Here is a 17,442-nt window from a genome sequence, read left to right as displayed (position 1 = left end):
CTCAACTCTCATCCCTGCACATGACATTTGAGATAATGTCATGAAGCATCTGCAGCAACCATGAATCAAGGACATCTTTTCTTGGAAATTAAGTATAACACCTGTTTTGTGCATGTGTATCCACTTGGGAATGTCCACTGGGAGCTGAATAATGTAGGTTAAGTAACTAACAGGGCAGGGTGGCCTTAGGCCACTGTTGGGGAAGGAGTTCTGATCATTTCTTTAGGTGTTTTCATAGATCAGTTGACTTGTAATTCATTAGGGAAACAAACAAATATACTAACACCGTACAAAAAAGTAAGCTCAAAATGGATTAAAAACCTAAATATAAGACATGAAACCTTTAAACTCTTAGAAGAAAACATGGACAAAAATCTCATGAACATAAGCATGAGTAATATTTCCTTTAAACATCTCCCTAGGCAAGTGAAATAACAGAAAGCCCAAATAAACAAGTAGCCTCACATCAAACTAAAAAGCTTCGGTACAGGAAAGGATACCATCAAGAAAACAATTGTGTGAGAGAATATATTTGTAAATGATATATCCAATAAGGGGTTAACATCCAAAATACATAAAGAACTCACATGCTTCTGTAGAATCCTTCACTAAGAATCAACCTTATTGAAGATAGAAAGTTAGCATAAGTATAGCCATCTTAAAAGCTTAGACACCATTTTCTAACCTAGAAGGAAGAAAATAGGAAAATATTAGAACCTTGAAAAACAAGTTAGTCAGCCAGCGTTGATTGCAGTGACCTTTAGTTAGCCAACCTCAATCAGTTAATCATACATACCAAGCTTACCTTACTAAGAACCACCCTAACATTCCGAGGGTGATCTTATCTCTCCAGACCCCCAGGATGTGGCGTCAGCCAAAATGTATGTGTTTTTTTGGAAAAACAATGTGATGTGCTTGTGGAAAAATACTGCCCTTTTTGAAAATGCTATAAAAATCTCTGACTCTAAGTGCTCGGGGTTCTTGTTGAGACCCGCTGCGTCGGGCTGACACTTGGACCCCAGCTAGCTGGTCTCTGAATAAATTCCTCTTGCTTGTTGCATCAAGAGACGCCTTCTGTGAGTGATTTGGGGCGGCGCTCTCCTCTGGGAGAATCCAACACTTCAACATCAAATAAACAATAAACTGAGCAAAAAATGGGCAGAGGCCCTAAACAGATCATTTTTCCTGAGCACATGTACAGATGGCCAACAGACACGTGAAAATAGTCTCCATATTGTTAATCATCAAGGAAATGAAAATCAAAAACACAACTGTCAGAATGTACACTGCCAAAAAGACAAGAAAAGTATGTTGGTGAGGATGTGGCGCAAAGGAAACCTTCCCACGCCGTTGGTGGGAATGTAAACTGGTGCATCCTCAAGCAGAATGGAGGTTGCTCAAAACACTAGAAATATACTTGCCAGAAGACTCAGTTATTCTGTTGGATTCTCCCAGAGGAGGACGCCGCCCCAAATCACTCATGGAAGGCGTCTCTTGATGCAACAAGCAAGAGGAATTTATTCAGAGGCCAGCTAGCTGGGGTCCATGCGTTAGCCCGACGCAGCGGGTCTCAACGAGGACCCCGAACTCACAAAGCCAGAAGTTTTTATAGCATTTTCATAGGGGCAGTATTTTCTACAGTCACAATACAGTGTTTTTTTTTCATAGACACATAAATTTTCGGCTGACGCCTCATCCTGGGGGTCTGATTAGATAAAATCACTTTCGGAATGTTTAGGGTGGTTCTAGCAAGATAAGCTTAACTGATTGAGGTTGGCTAACTAAAGGTCACTACAATTAACACTGGCTGACTAGCTTGTTTTTCAAAGTTCTAGTAATTTTTCTCCTTCTAGGTTAGAAAATGGTGTTTGAGCCTTTAAGATGGCTGTGCTTATGCTAACTTTTGATTCTTCAGGTTCTACATTTCCCCACTTCTCTTTAAGGGCATTCCAATCATGGAATGTTTGTATCTTCTTGTTGGGTGAGTGAATAATATTGTTGCTTCAACATTAGTACATGAATGGCACTCACTCTTTCTCTAACAAAAGTTATCAGCCGATTCAATATGCAGGGTCCTAAAGTGAGGAGCAACACAAGGATGAGTAAGGGCCCAGCCAGAGTGGATATCAAGGTCGTAAACCACGGGGACCTAGTGAACCAAGATTCAAATAGCCCTTGGCCGGCTTCTCGTTCTCTCTTTCTCTGGTCTAGCCTCTCCCTAAGCTTTGACATTGAATCTCTTACTATTCCGGAATGGTCTGCATAAAAGCAGCATTCTTCCTTTAAAGCTGCACACAATCCTCCTTCTTTTAGAAACAGCAGATCCAGCCCTCGTCTGTTCTGCAAGACTACTTCAGAGAGGGAAGTCAGAGATTCTTCAAGTTTAGTAATGGATTGCTCTATGGTTTTTAGGTCTTCATCAATAGCTGTCCTTAGTCCCTCATAATGTTGGTTCCCTTGGATAATAGCAGCTGTCCCTGTACCTACTCCGGCTGTGACTCCTATCCCTAACAACACAGCTAAGGTCAGCGAGACCGGCTCCCTCCTATATCTATGCCTAGGTTCAAATTCAGCTACGAATGAGAGGTCATCATGATACATCAACCTGGGCACCAGCTGAACCATGATACAGAAATCGCGGGAGGAGTTGAAGGCAGAAGTAGAGACACATGGGGTCACTCCAGTGTTACAAGCCCACCACCCTTCTGGAGGAGGGACTAGATACTCATTTTCACCTGAGGAGGTCACAGCTATGGTTTCATTACACAAAGCTTTATGGGTGGGAGGGACTGAACCTAAACATTTTCCTCTTCCAGTTACTTCAGTCAGAGTTAGCTTCTTGTGGCTTCCCCAGCTACAGATCTCGTGACGGGTTGTTCTGTTAAAACTGCCTAACAATCCCAATCCTTCATAATAAGGCGGCCCAGAAGAGAAACACAACCAACAGGATTCAGTAGTGTTAGGGTTGGTGGTATTTAAGACCTGAAAAGCCCCTTCAAGGAGGTTGAGAAGGCGTTGTCCGGTGCCAGGAAAGGAGGTGACTCGGCCAAGAGTGGAGGCGGGGGTGTGGTGGCAGAGTCTATAGGTGGGGCTAGGGCCTGTTTTGGGGCTGGGGCTGGGAGACGCGGTTGATCCCGCAAGACAGTGTTGGGTCCTACTGGGACAGCCGGAAGAGTCTCTACCTTAAGCCTGAGCATAAACAAGACTCCATTATCATAGCCACTCTGGTAGAGTCTTAGTCCCCACATAAGCCCTTTTTCCCAGTTTGTTGCCCTTTTTCCTGCATCTGTGAAAGAGATGTCAATAGGGTTGCAGGTGGGATTAGTCGTGCATTGGGCACGAGTGGTATTCCACTGGATTTTTATGAGGCCTAGAGGAGATCTCCCTGCGCTTCCTGTCAGCCAATGGCATGTCCCTGTTTGTTCACAACCCCAATTTATGCAGAAAAAATCTGTCTTCCCACCACACTGTGAGGCCTTGGCACTATCGGCTGAGGGGGCTGGGCATACATAGAAGCAGGTATTCTGGAGCTCTTTCATAGTCCCAGAGCCCCAATGCACTGTATAATCTCGAGTACCACATCCGGGTACCCCAACTTTATCTTCATACCATGGGTCTTATTTGAAGAGAGTGCACAAATCTACAGTGAGGGTAGGCCACCAAGTTCCCCTAGGGTGTTGTCCTGTTAACTGGACTACTACTTGTTGGGAAGCCGGGGTAATGATTTGCCATGTGAGTAACCTGGGTTCATGGGGGTTAGGGTCCTGGAAGGTGGGAAGTAACTGGGTCATTAGAATTAGAATTGTTAGTGACACAATCATTTTTACACAAGCGAAATTTAAGAGGGTTATCAGTTCGAATTACTTGCCAGTCCGGGTCTGGTTGAGGCGCTTTCTTCAGGTGTGAAGCATGTATCCAGGAAGAGATGCCATCTACTTTCACAGCGGTAGGTGTGGTCAAAAGGACGATGAAGGGTCCTTTCCACCGAGGCTCAAGATTGTCCGTTCGATGTCGCCTTACGTAGACAGTGTCTCCCACTTGGAACGGGTGAGGTACTGAAATGTCCTCTGGCCGATAGGCTTCTCGGATAGAGGCCCACACTTCTTTCTGCACAACTTCCAGAGCCCGTAACCTTTCAAGCAGAAACTTATTAGTCACAGATTCAGGGGATACGTGGAGGTGAGCTGCATTTAGTGGAGCCGGGGCTCCAAACATTATTTCAAAGGGTGTTAGTCTAAAACGGCTGGGGGTGTTTCTAACTCGGAATAAGGCGAAGGGAAGGAGGACCAACCAATCATATAAACCAGTCTCTATGGATAATTTAGTCAGGGTCTCTTTTAGAGTTCTATTCATCCTTTCTACCTGTCCTGAGCTCTGGGGCCTGTATGCACAATGCAATTTCCAATCCATCCCCAAAATCTTGGCCAATCCCTGACTTACCTGGGCAACAAAGGCAGGGCCGTTGTTGGAGCCGATTACCTTTGGGATTCCAAACCTGGGAAATATTTCTTCAAGGATCTTTTTAGACACCGTCTGAGCTGTCTCAGTTTTGGTGGGGAACGCCTCTGTCCATCCTGAAAATGTGTCTAGGAAAACTAAAAGGTGCTTATATCCATACTTAGCAGGCTTGATCTCAGTGAAGTCAACTTCCCAGTAAGCTCCTGGGCGATCCCCTCGAAGTCTTTTCCCAGATGTTACTGGATTTTTACTCACATTTACTAATTGGCAGGGAACACAATTTCTTACAACCTCGTCAGCCAGTTTTCCTAATCCAATAACATGATAAGGGGAGTCTTGAACCAAGGTCTTTAGGTTTTTTGCTCCCAAATGTGTCAATTGATGCAATTGCCTTAAGTATTCTTCTGCCTCTCTCTTAGGCAGGACAACTCTCCCTTTTTCAGACTTGTATATCTCGTGGGGTGAGGAATTTTTAAACCCTAGTTTGTTTATACAAGCGAGGTCTTCGGGTGTATACTGGAAGCTCTTAATACAAGTGGCCTCCGGGTACACTTGGAGGGGTAAGATATTCATTCCCTGGGCTGCTTGTTTTGCAGCTTGGTCCACCCTTCTGTTTCCTTGAGCTATTAGAGAGTCACTTTTTTGATGCCCAGGGCAGTGTATTATTGCCACTTCTCTAGGTCTATGGATGGCTTCTAACAAATTTAAAATTTCTTGTTTGTTTTTAACATCTCTCCCGGCAGAAGTCAATAACCCTCTCTGTCTATAAATAGCCCCGTGTATGTGAGCAGTGGCAAAAGCGTATCGACTGTCGGTATAGATGTTAAGTCTCTTACCTTCTGCCATCTTTAGAGCCTGAGTCAGAGCGACGAGCTCTGCTCGCTGTGCAGAAGTGCCCGTTGGAAGTCCACTGGCCCACACGATTCGGTTATCATCCACTACTGCAGCTCCCGCCATTCTCTTACCATCCATAATGTAACTGCTCCCGTCTGTATACCAAGTCAGGAGTCCTGGTCCTTCTAAAGGTTGATCTTATAAGTCCTGGCAGGTCCCCGCCTCCTCAGCCAGGATTTCCTGGCAGGTATGAAGTACTTCTTTTCCCAAATCGGGGAGCAGAGTAGCTGGGTTTAGGATGGCGGGTGGGGCAAATTCCACACGATCACGATTCAGGAGTAAGGTCTGGTAGTGAGTCATTCTGGCATTTGACATCCATCTTTCGGGTGGTTGCCGGATTATGCTCTCCAACGCATGTGAAGCAACCACAGTGAGTTTTTGTCCCAGCGTTAGTTTGTCAGAATCTTTAACTAGGAGGGCCACAGCTGCTACTACTCTCAGGCAGGCAGGCCACCCACTATTCACGGGGTCTAATTTTTTTGACAGATAGGTGACAGGTCTCTTCCAAGGTCCCCATTGTTGGGTCAACACTCCTCGAGCTACTCCGCTCTGTTCGTCCACGAAAAGGACAAATGGCTTAGTTACGTCTGGCAATGCTAGAGCGGGTGCTGAGAGGAGGGCTTTCTTGATATCATCAAAGGCCTGTTGTTGCTCAGATCCCCAAACAAACGTGGCTGTCCCCTTGGTAAGGGGTTACAGAGGGGCGGCCAAGGAAGCATATCCGGGTATCCACAATCTACAAAACCCCGTTGTCCCCAGAAACTCACGAACCTGGCGTGCTGTAGTGGGGACCGGAATCTGCGTCACAGTCTGCTTCCAGGCTTCAGTAAGCCACCTTTTCCCTTTTCTCAGGGAATATCCCAAATAAATCACTTGTTGTTGGCAGATCTGTGCCTTCTTAGCAGATGCTCTATACCCTAATTTGGCAAGTTCAGTCAAAAGGGCTTCAGTGGCCTCTTGGCAGGTCTCCCGGGTGGGAGCGGCTATCAATAAGTCATCAACATATTGCAGCAAAGTTACCTGTGGGTTTGAAGCTCGGTAGAAAGCCAAGTCCTGATGTAAAGCCTCATCGAAGAGGGTGGGCGAGTTCTTGAATCCTTGTGGCAAACGAGTCCAGGTCAATTGCCCAGTAGTTCCTGTGGTGGGATCTTTCCACTCAAAGGCAAACAGCGGTTGGCTGTTCTGGTGCAAGTGCAGACAAAAGAAAGCATCCTTTAGATCTAAAACTGAATACCAGATGTTTTTTGGGGCCAGGGAGCTTAGTAGGTTATAGGGATTTGGCACGGTGGGGTGAATGTCCTGTGTCCTTTTGTTAACTTCTCTTAAATCTTGTACTGGTCGGTAATCTCCCGTTCCTGCCTTTTTTACAGGCAGCAAGGGGGTGTTCCATGGGGATTGACATTTTACTAATATTCCCTGTTCCATGAGCTTCTGGATATGTGGCCTAATTCCATCCCTGGCTTCTTTACTTATTGGATATTGCCTCACAGTCACTGGCAAGGCTGAAGCTTTTAGTTCTATGATTACAGGGGGCTGGTTCTTGGCGAGCCCCATGCCCGCCATCTCCGCCCAGGTTCCTGGGAATCGGTCGAGCCACTCCTGACTAATTTGGGAGGGCTCTGGTTCCATAAAAAGACAGTATTCGTCTTCCAAACTTATGGTCAGAATACTCCGGTTCAAAGGCTTATTTTCCTGATTAGTCACCAGAGGTTTCTCAGCTTGAAAAGATATTTGGGCTCCTACTTTGGTCAAGATGTCCCTTCCTAACAGGGGCGTAGGGCATTCCGGTATAATGAGGAACGAGTGACTTACTCGTCCTACTCTAAGTCTACTGCTCTTTGGGTGGTCCATGCATATTGTTTCTGGCCTGTAGCTCCAATCACCCAAGACTTTTTGCCAGAGAGAGGGCCCTTGTCTTTAGTTAATACAGAATGTTGAGCACCGGTGTCTACTAGGAACTCAACGGGTTGCCCCTCCACTTTCAGAGTTACCCTGGGCTCAGGGAGGGGTTCCGAGCCCCGTCCTCCCTAATCTTCGTCTTCCAGCAGAGACAACACCTTTTTTGGAGGCTTCTGCAGTGGCTTTTTAGGGCATTCTTTCACCCAATGTCCTTTCTCTTTGCAGTATGCACATTGATCTTTATCCAAAGGAGGCTGGTTGCCCAGGTGCCCTGCCTGACTAGTTCTACCACTAGAGGGCGGGCGTCCCTTACCTTCTACTACTGCGGCCAAGATTTTTGTTAAATTTCTCTCATGCTTCCTATCCCTCTTTTCCTCTTTACTTTCTTTTTCCTTTTCCTTCCTTAATTCCTTCTCTTCCTCAGTCTCTCTCTTATGATAAACTTTCTCAGCTTCTTTCACCAAATCTCTCAACGACAAATCCTGTAAGCCTTCTAGTCTCTGAAGCTTCTTTGTAATATCAGGCGCTGATTGCCCAATAAAGGCAAGAGCCACTGAAGCACTGTGTTCCTCAGAAGTGGGGTCAAAAGGAGTATACCGCCTGAAGGCTTCTATCAGGCATTCTAAGAACACTGCAGGCGCCTCAGCGGCTCCCTGACTAACCTCTCTTACCTTGGCCAAATTGGTGGGGCGCCTTGCAGCCCCGCGAAGACCTGCCGCCAGAGCCTGGCGATAGATGGTTAGTCGCTCCCTACCTTCTGGAGAATTAAAGTCCCAGTTGGGTCTGGTCAGTGGGAACCCCCTTTCTATATCATGAGGGAGTTGCGACGGTCGTCCGTCAGCTCCAGGCACGTTCTTTCGCGCTTCCAGGAGGATCCTTTCTCTTTCTTCCATGGTGAAGAGTACCTGTAAGAGCTGCTGACAATCATCCCAAGTGGGCTGGTGAGAGAACATCAGGGACTCTATCAGTCCCATTAGTCTCTGCGGTTCCTCTGAAAAAGGAGGGTGGTTAGTTTTCCAATTATATAAATCGGCAGAGGAGAATGGCCAGTATTGCAGAGGTTGGAAAGGCGGGTCTCCTTCCTCCCCGAGAATGGGGGCCCCATAAGACCTGAGGGGAAAAATACGTGATGGGTCCAATGCGGCCCCTTGGTGCCGCCGAGTTCCCTGGGCCGGTCCTGGAGCTGGCCCCGATGCCTCGGTACCAGAGGCTAGAGGCATCGGAGGTGCCGGGGCCGGAGGCACTGGGGCCTCGGGCGCCGGGGCCTCGGGTGCCGGGGCAGAGGCAGGAGGGTAAGGAGGGGGATCATCAACCATGAGCAAGTCTTGAGTGTCAGGGTGTATTTTGGTGGTCTCTTTCCCTTTTCCCCGAGGTTGAGCCTGAGCCTGAGCCAATAAGTCTCAAGAGTTCGCTTTCTTTCGCACCCAGGGCTTTAACCAGGGCGGTGGATTTTCCACCAATTCTTGCCAGACCACAATGTAGGGCTGCTGATCCAGATGTCCCCGAGTTGAATTCTGGAAAACAACAGCTTTTACTGCAAGCAGAGTGGAGAGGTCAAAAGTCCCCTCCGGGGGCCATCCAATGTTAAAAGTGGGCCACTCGGAGGTACAGAAAGTCTGCCACAGCCCTTTTTTAACTTCTACCGACAAGTCATGCGCCCTTGCTCTCACTTCTGTCCAATGACCTAACGTCAGGCTAAGGGGGGTCGTCATGGTCTGTCCCATTGCCAGTATAACAATTATTAGACACGTAAAGGACACATAAAACAGAGACACATAGATATTAAACACACAGCGGCCGCTTTTTGTCTTCCTCAGATTTCTGACCAAACCGGAAGGAATCAGTGGGCTGATACTCTCGGCGCCCAAAAACCAACCCTATCTCATCCGGTTCACTTTTGCGGAAAAACAGGTGGGAGGCCACCAGGCGTCCCTGGCCCTCCAAACTCCCCGGGGCGTCCCCCAGGGTTGCAGCCTGCGGTGCTCCAAGTATGTCTACCGACCGCAGTCGCAACCCCTTACGGGACCGGGACGGCTGCCAGACAGAGGGTACCCTTTTCAGAACTCCGACCGGTCTCACTGAAAAGCAGAACACAGAACACAGACAACTCAAGGCGCCACTAATCTTACCTCTTCCTCCAAGAACGGCTTCGGGAGTGAAGCGGGGTGAGTGCACGATCCCGGACGAGCCCCCAAATGTCGGATTCTCCCAGAGGAGTACGCCGCCCCAAATCACTCACGGAAGGCGTCTCTTGATGCAACAAGCAAGAGGAATTTATTCAGATTCCAGCTAGCTGGGGTCCATGCGTTAGCCCGACGCAGCGGGTCTCAACGAGGACCCCGAACTCACAAAGCCAGAAGTTTTTATAGCATTTTCATAGGGGCAGTATTTTCTACAGTCACAATACAGTGTTTTTTTTTCATAGACACATAAATTTTCGGCTGACGCCTCATCCTGGGGGTCTGATTAGATAAAATCACTTTCGGAATGTTTAGGGTGGTTCTAGCAAGATAAGCTTAACTGATTGAGGTTGGCTAACTAAAGGTCACTACAATTAACACTGGCTGACTAGCTTGTTTTTCAAAGTTCTAGTAATTTTTCTCCTTCTAGGTTAGAAAATGGTGTTTGAGCCTTTAAGATGGCTGTGCTTATGCTAACTTTTGATTCTTCAGGTTCTACAATTCCACTCCTAAGAATTAACCCAAAGAAAACAAAAGGTCTGATTAAAAAAATATATGTACCCCTATACTTATTGCCACATTATTTACTATAGCCAATGTATGGAAGCAACCTAAGTGTCCAGCAATTGATGAATGGATAAAGAAAATATGTACATATATACAATGTGATATTACTTGGCCACAATAAAGAAATCCTACCACTTGTGACAACACGGATGAACCTAGAGGGTATTATGCTAAATGAAATAAACCAGCTGGAGAAACACAAATACCATATGATTTCATTTATATGTGGAATCTAAAAATAAAACAAAACAAAATGAACAGAACAGCAGTAGACTCATGGACACTGAGAAGTCACTGGTGGTTACCATGGGGGAGAGATTGGGGTGGGTGGGTGATATAGTTGTTGAGATAAAGAGGCACAAAATCTCAATCAGAATACAAATTAGTCATGGTGATGAAAGTACTGAATAGCAAATATAGCCACTGGTTCTGTAACATCTTTACATACTGACAGTATCTGCACTAGGTGGGGCCAGTATATAATAATGTGTATAATTGTTGAATCACTGTGGTGTGTACTTGGAACCAATATAACACTTATATCAACTACACTTCAATAAAAGAGAATCCAGTTCATTATGAGTTGACGTTGCTCTGTGAACAGCAGTGCCCTGCGGCCAGGTGCTCTGTGTCTGCCGAGACCCAGCAGTGTGGCAAGAGCTGCTTTTAAATGCCATGTAATTTTCCAGTGTGGATGGCATGAATTCACTCTTCCATTTTAGTACTTTTCTTTGTAATTCTCCTATTGGAGCCTGCAGGAAATGTCACCTAACGCCATTTCCTAAAAATATGATATCCAATGTCTTAGATACTAGCAATTGTATGTTTCAAGTTGCAAATTTGCTTGCACTGCACCCTGGAATGCCATAGATCCCTTTCCTGTTATTGACCCTCTAAAGACTCACTATCCTTTTGTGTAACCCAATATTTAGGTCAAAACAATAACTCAGGTGTGCAATATGCTGCTTCCAGTACCCAAAAAGGAGTATGATGCTGTGCTCCCTTCTTTGTGCTGAGAGTAAGACGTGACTTTTCCTTCATTTTGGATACCCATCTCCCTTGGCTGGTGTACACCTTCCTACAAACTATTGTGGCAGTCCTCTGAATATTGATAGAGTTTATCTCCCACACTTTTGAGCACACGTGTCCCACAGGGTCTCCAATATGCTAACCATGTCTTGCTCATTCTTCCATTAAGCATTTTGTAATCAGTCTGGTGGGCCAAGTTATTTTGTGTGAGAGGTTAAGACATCTTGCACTTCTTTCCGTTACATTATTGCAAAGGGCAGGAGAATGAACCTAATATTAGGTAAAGTTGTAAATACAAAATGTTCCTTGTGAATGTGAAATCTTCTTGATCCAATTTTGTGATGGTGATGAAAAACAGGTCTTTCAACAATTCAATAGTGTGCATTTGTCATGTTAATCAGGGTGGGATAAATTGCAGAATTTCTGGAATCTCCCGCCTGGCCTGAGTTCCTTTACATATAAATAGGTGTTTATCACAGCAGAGCCTCCCGTCAATCTCGGATAAGGGGTGGAGAGAAAACAGCCGTTCTCTCTTCCCCTCTGTTCCTGGCCCAGAGTCGGTCGGCCACCTGCCAGTCACCAGGGCCCTGCGGATGGAGTTCCCCAAGGAAGGGGCAGGAGGGAGTAGAGAGTGCCCCAGGCGGGAGAGCGTGAGCCCTGGCTGAGGAGGTGGGCTGTGCTGAGCCTAGCCGAGGAATTCGAGCAAGCTGTGGGCAATAAAACAGTTTCTCCCAACCTACCCTTTCCCTTGACTTCCTTCATTTTCACTGGTTTCGTAAGGGATTCATCCCGGGCCAGGAGCACCCTTCACCCCGGAGGTACAGTCTGCCATAGTAAACGTACAACATCTCACGTAGGGACTCCGACTTGTTTGAGTTTCAGCTCTATTTACTTTTTTAAATTTATTTTTTCATTTAAATATTGATACACAAATTTACATTAGTTTCAAAGGTATAACATTGTGGTTCAACCCCATAGTACTGAACCCTCACCCCCACTAGTGTGGTTACTATCTGTCAGTGTAGGAAGATGTTAACAGAATCACTCGCTCTTTTCTCAGTGCTGCAGTCCTATTCATATGACCAACTTATCTGATGCCTGAGATTTTTTTTGCCCATTTTTTTTCCTCATGTTCCCCACCACCCAAGCCAGACCCTCCCCCATGGTAACCACCAGTCACTTCTCAGTACCTATGAGTCTCCTGCTGTTTTTTTCATTTTGTTTTGCTTTGTTTTTATATTCCACATTGAAATCATATAGTATTTGTCTTTCTCCATCTGGCTCATTTCCCTCTAGACCCATTCATGTTGTTGCAAATGGTAGAATTTCATTTCCTTTCATTGTTTTATGGTTTTTGCACAACTTAAAGTACTAAATTAACAGAGATGCAATAAGAATCACCATCCCTGAATCATTTAGACAAGTATAATCCAAAACATAGTCAGATATGCAATTTAAAAATATTTTAGTGACATTTTAAAAAGTAAAAATAGATGGCAAATTAATTGTAATAATATATTTTAAACTAATATATGTAAAACTTTTGACAAATAATATTAAAAATTAATAATGATAGTTTACATTTTTATATTAAGCATTTAAAATCAAGTGTACCATGTATATTTCCACCTCATAACAATTCAGAATGCAAATTTTGATTGAAAATAGTTGGTACAGTATTTAGTTTTAATAAAATTGATGTTTGAAAAATTAGATTCACATACCCAAGAAATGCCTAATATAGTCAGAATATTTTCAGTCACTGACACACATAACAAGAATTATAAAATTGATTAAACCTTTTTAGAACACTTAAATTTATTTTGAACAGAATTCATATCCCTTTGAGAGCTTTGCATGTCCACATTAATTTACACTTCTATTAAATCAGTATTAACAGAAATTCAAAAAGTTAAAACATAAATTGAAAAGTAACTCAAAATTCATCAAAATCAAGTTGTTTTCAATGTTTCTCATAGATTTTGCAATTTACATACACTATTGATTACAATTATACTTTTCTTCACAGCATGTGTAAATTATAAAAAATGTAAAATCATTTTTATTATATCATAAAATGTTTCCATTTCAATGTAAACACTCATACCTTTCTAGCTAGATTACAAATAAGTGCTGTTTTCTTTACTGAATTCAAATTTAGCTGCAGCATGCCTAGTTATGGTCTTGCTGATAAGATATAAATAACGGCATTTTTATCTTAATTATTGACATGTGTGCATGTAGTATGTTTTCTTTCAGGATGTATAAGTTGGGGTAAAACTACAGTAAATCTGTGCAAAACTCTTCCATGACACAATCCATGATCAATGGCTAGGGACATATCATTAAATTACCTTTCCTCTATTTTGAAATTTAATTAATTGAGTTAATTAAATTGAACCTAACTGGTGATGTATAACATTTACAAGTATATACTGAGTGAATTAAATAGCTTTACTGATGATACATGGATTATGCTTCAGAAAACTGAGAATAATTATTTTCAAGATCTATCACTAGAGGAATGAAGGCGAAATAAAGAAATGTTATCACCATGTTGTAAAAATTCAGTAAACCTAGGTTTTTGATCTGACATGGCTGCAACAACTTTTGTTAAGATAAAAGCTACTTTTAACTTAGTACAAATTGTTCTATAAAGATACAATTAGTCTTTAATACTTAAAACCTGTCCATGTTTTACTTTATTAGAAAATATTTTATGGTAAATTTAAAAATAATGATGTCAATTTAATTACTCTTTACAGTGATCATAGTTACCAATGTAACTTATCTTATTTAAATAAAATATCCAAAGAACACATTACAGTATTGTATTAGTCAATTTTAAAAACATGCTTAAAATGAGAAAAATCTATTGGTGCTAAATCAACCACGGTTTTCAATGTGATACTAGAAATGACCCTTCTGACAGGTACACTCATTATAACAATATATCTACTGAACCAGCTGCCACAATAAAATGTATCCATGCCAAAACAATAAAGATGTTCATAATGGGAAAAAAATAGCTTACAGTATTTCAGTTCTTAATTTTAGTTTAATTAAATTTAAAGTTTAAAATTCAGTTTATAAGACCTAATTTGCCATATTTGAAGTGCTCAATAATCACACCTGACCATTGGATCTCCATACCAGACAATACGGCTTTAGCCTTTTTAAGGCAGCCCCCATTTCCACCATCCCACCTGGGTTGTACTTTAACTTGATCATTGTAGCTGGACTGGGATAGCAGTTATTAGACTTGTAACTGACTCTCCCCAATATGATAAATCTCATACCAGAGTCCAGGTCTCATTGTGGCTATTTGTTAAATAAAAAGTATTTCTACCCATCATATGTGTGTGAATGGAGTAAATGCCAACATGTGACAGGGACACAATAGTGATCTGATGGTGGAGATGTAATACTGTCTAGAAACAGTTGAGTATATACATAGTTACAGATGGGGGCATTTCTCTGAAAAATGGCTCCACTTCATGCTCCTTTCATTAAGTCCAACATTCATGCCAGGGCCTTTTTATCTCCTTGTTGTCTGTTTTCTGTGCAGTATCCTCTCCATCTGATCAATTGGTGACAGGCTTTCTTAATACTCTTGGCTTGGAAGACAAAATGGCACTGCTACTCATGTCCCTGTAGCTTAACTGAATTAAGTGGATCCATCTAATCATAGAGGTCTGAGAAATGTGATCCTACACGTCTAAGAATTTTCATTAAAATCTGCTTCTTTTTCAAAGTAGCAATGACATAGAAACATTATCATATAAGCTTTGCTCTTCTTCCTCACATTGCTTTTGCAACTCAGTCTTTTTGCTTTCATAAACATTTTAAGATTTTTGTATCAATGTCTGTTAAAAGTACCATTGAAATTTCAACAGGGATGGCACTGAAAACACTGTGGGCTTTTGGTAGTATTGACATTTTAACAATATTAATTTTTCCAATCCATGAACATGGGATACCTTTCCATTTGTTTGTATCTTTAGAGATGTATCTGTTTCTTCTGATAACATCTTATTTATCTTAATTTTTGTGTTCCTTGATGCCTTATGTTGGTATCTGACATTCTATTAAGTAGATCTTGTTCCAGAATTTTCAGTTTTGCTCAGGCAGAGACAGTTCTCCAGCAGCCATCTCACTTTTGTTTCTGGATGTTTCTGCTGGTAATACTCTTGGTTAGGCAGGGCCTGCTATTAGGGTCTATTTTTTTGGTGAGGCAACTGCTTGAGCTGTAAGGTTTGGGGTGATGGGTGTGTCACTGGCTGAGATCAGATGGATTAGCCTGATGTGGTGTTCCCTGTCCAATTAAAGCTGGAGGATAGGCTCCACAACTGCCTAGATTCTTGGGTCAGGCTTACTAGGTGCTCAGGGACTCAGTACTGTACTCAGCATTAGGGGGCAATATGAATTAGTCTCACTGCCTGGCAATGTACCCAGGGCCTTCACAGCTTGTATGTGGTGACCCTGAGTCAGCTAATGGTTTGCAATGGTCCGGTGAGGCCACCGGTTGTTTTTCTCTACAGACAGGGAAAGCCGTAGGCATTGCTCTCTGCTCACGCGACGTCCTAAGCAGGGCTGTTGGATGGGGTGGGCAGCTCCCCAGGTGGTCTCATAGGTCACCCCGGTTAGGAGCTGAAGGCTCTAGTCACCAGTAGTGGGTTTACAGGTTTGCTTCCTGTCTGGTCGCAGTATGGGAAGCACCTCCAAGGCCGCCGAGGCTCTTCGATGGTCCTGACCCGGCTGACCGGTGGCCCAAGTTCCCGGCAGGCCAGGGCCACCAGCTCCACTCTGGAGATGATGAGCTCTGGCTGCCTGCCTCTCAGCTCAGTTCTTGCTGGCTTATGCAGCTGCCAGATCTTCTCACCAGCCTTAATGGTCACCTGGAGCTGGAAGCCACACCACAGCCAGTGGGGCTCAGACTCAGCTCTCAGCCTGGGTGTGGGCACACCTGGCTGCAGGGCCATCATCTGGACCTGTGACAGGCAGACCTGTGCCCCACCAAGTTCCCAGGTCGGACTGACCCCTGACTTCTTTCTTCAGGTGGCAATGCCACAGATTGGAACTGTTACCTGAGCACTGCTGGTAGGAACTCAGGTTACAAAGATCCAAGTCTGTCTTTTGGAAGCTCCTGACATCTTGTTTTTCTGTCAAATTCACAGTGGTTGAGCCCTGCAGATCTCCCTCCAACCCCCTAATCCCCATTGGGAGAAAACAGAGAAGGGGCTCCACAGAAGTGACCCAAAGTGCTGGAGGGACCTGGTTGTCACAAAGTGGGGATTTTTACCCCCACTGGAGGAAATGTAGGCTCAAGGGGTCCTCCCAGCAGGACATTGTGCTGGCCTGGGAGAGGGGCAAAGCAGTCATTATGTAGCCACGTCTCCTGTCCTTCTAATACGGGTTATCTTGGCCTCTGTGGTCCAGGGGATGCTTCAGCCTCACACCCATATTCTAGGATTCCCTCAGTGCTGTGCCATCCATGAATAGCTGTCTCTGCTTGTGAGGGCAAGTGAAGCCAGGGAAGACCTGTGATTTGTGTCTCTAATTTCCTATATCAGATATCAGAAAACCAAGATCATCTATAGATCTGGCTTTAAAATTTCAGGAAGATATAAAAGATTATAAAGTGTGTGTGTGTGTGTATACATTATTATTTATACTATTTAATATATATTAACTGAATTTAATAATGTTACTAGATATAAACCAGTATCATGAACTCTGTTTTATTTCAACAAATAAATGAGAAGGAATTACAAAAATACAACTATTACAACCATGTCTCATTCCTCACTAACCTGAGTCAAGGATGCTCAAGGCCCTCAACTGTGCCTGTGTCCTGAGGATGTAGGAGAGACCAGCAGGACAGCAGTGAATGCAGGTCGTGCACAGCTAACATCTGGGTGCAGCACTTCCAGATCTCTGGATTGTGCAAATAAGAGCACCGGACAAACAACTGATTTGAATTTCAGAGACACAACATGTAATTTCTTAGTATATATGAATATACTCATGTCTATATCAATAATATATAAATCAATGTCTATATCAATAATACTCATTGTTTATCTGACATCCAAATTTAACAGGATGCTTTATTTTTATCTGGAAACAAAATTCAAGACAAAGATTAAAAACCTTAAAGCTTATCAAAATCCCATTTTTGTAAAGATAAAAAGCAATGGAAATACAAATGTGGTCCTATTGACAATGTAAATTATTATAGCTTTTTTGGAGAGAAATTTGGAAATATTAGTAAAATTAATATATTCAAAAGTGTTGTTAGCAATGACTCCACTTCCCATCAACATTCTATATAGAATTGAATATATACTCAAAATAAAATACAGGTCAAGCAATGGTACAGACATTAATTTTTCAAGTAGACATTTAATTCTGT

General features: G+C 43.4%; 1 protein-coding gene across 1 annotated transcript; it reads right to left on the bottom strand.

The window, feature by feature from the left end:
* Positions 1-1,843: 1,843 nt before the first annotated feature.
* LOC130680212 (uncharacterized) lies at positions 1,844-8,975 on the bottom strand. Its single transcript, XM_057490487.1, is given in 3 exon segments — positions 1,844-3,032; positions 6,240-7,175; positions 7,178-8,975. Coding segments are annotated over 3 exon segments (3,813 nt in total). The 3' UTR covers positions 1,844-1,953.
* Between the last annotated feature and the right edge of the window lie 8,467 nt (positions 8,976-17,442).

Source organism: Manis pentadactyla, chromosome 13, assembly GCF_030020395.1.
Source record: "Manis pentadactyla isolate mManPen7 chromosome 13, mManPen7.hap1, whole genome shotgun sequence".
In the NCBI taxonomy this organism is placed as follows: domain Eukaryota; kingdom Metazoa; phylum Chordata; class Mammalia; order Pholidota; family Manidae; genus Manis; species Manis pentadactyla.
Note: the sequence above shows the minus strand (reverse complement) of the source record. Positions and strands in the feature narration are given on the sequence as shown.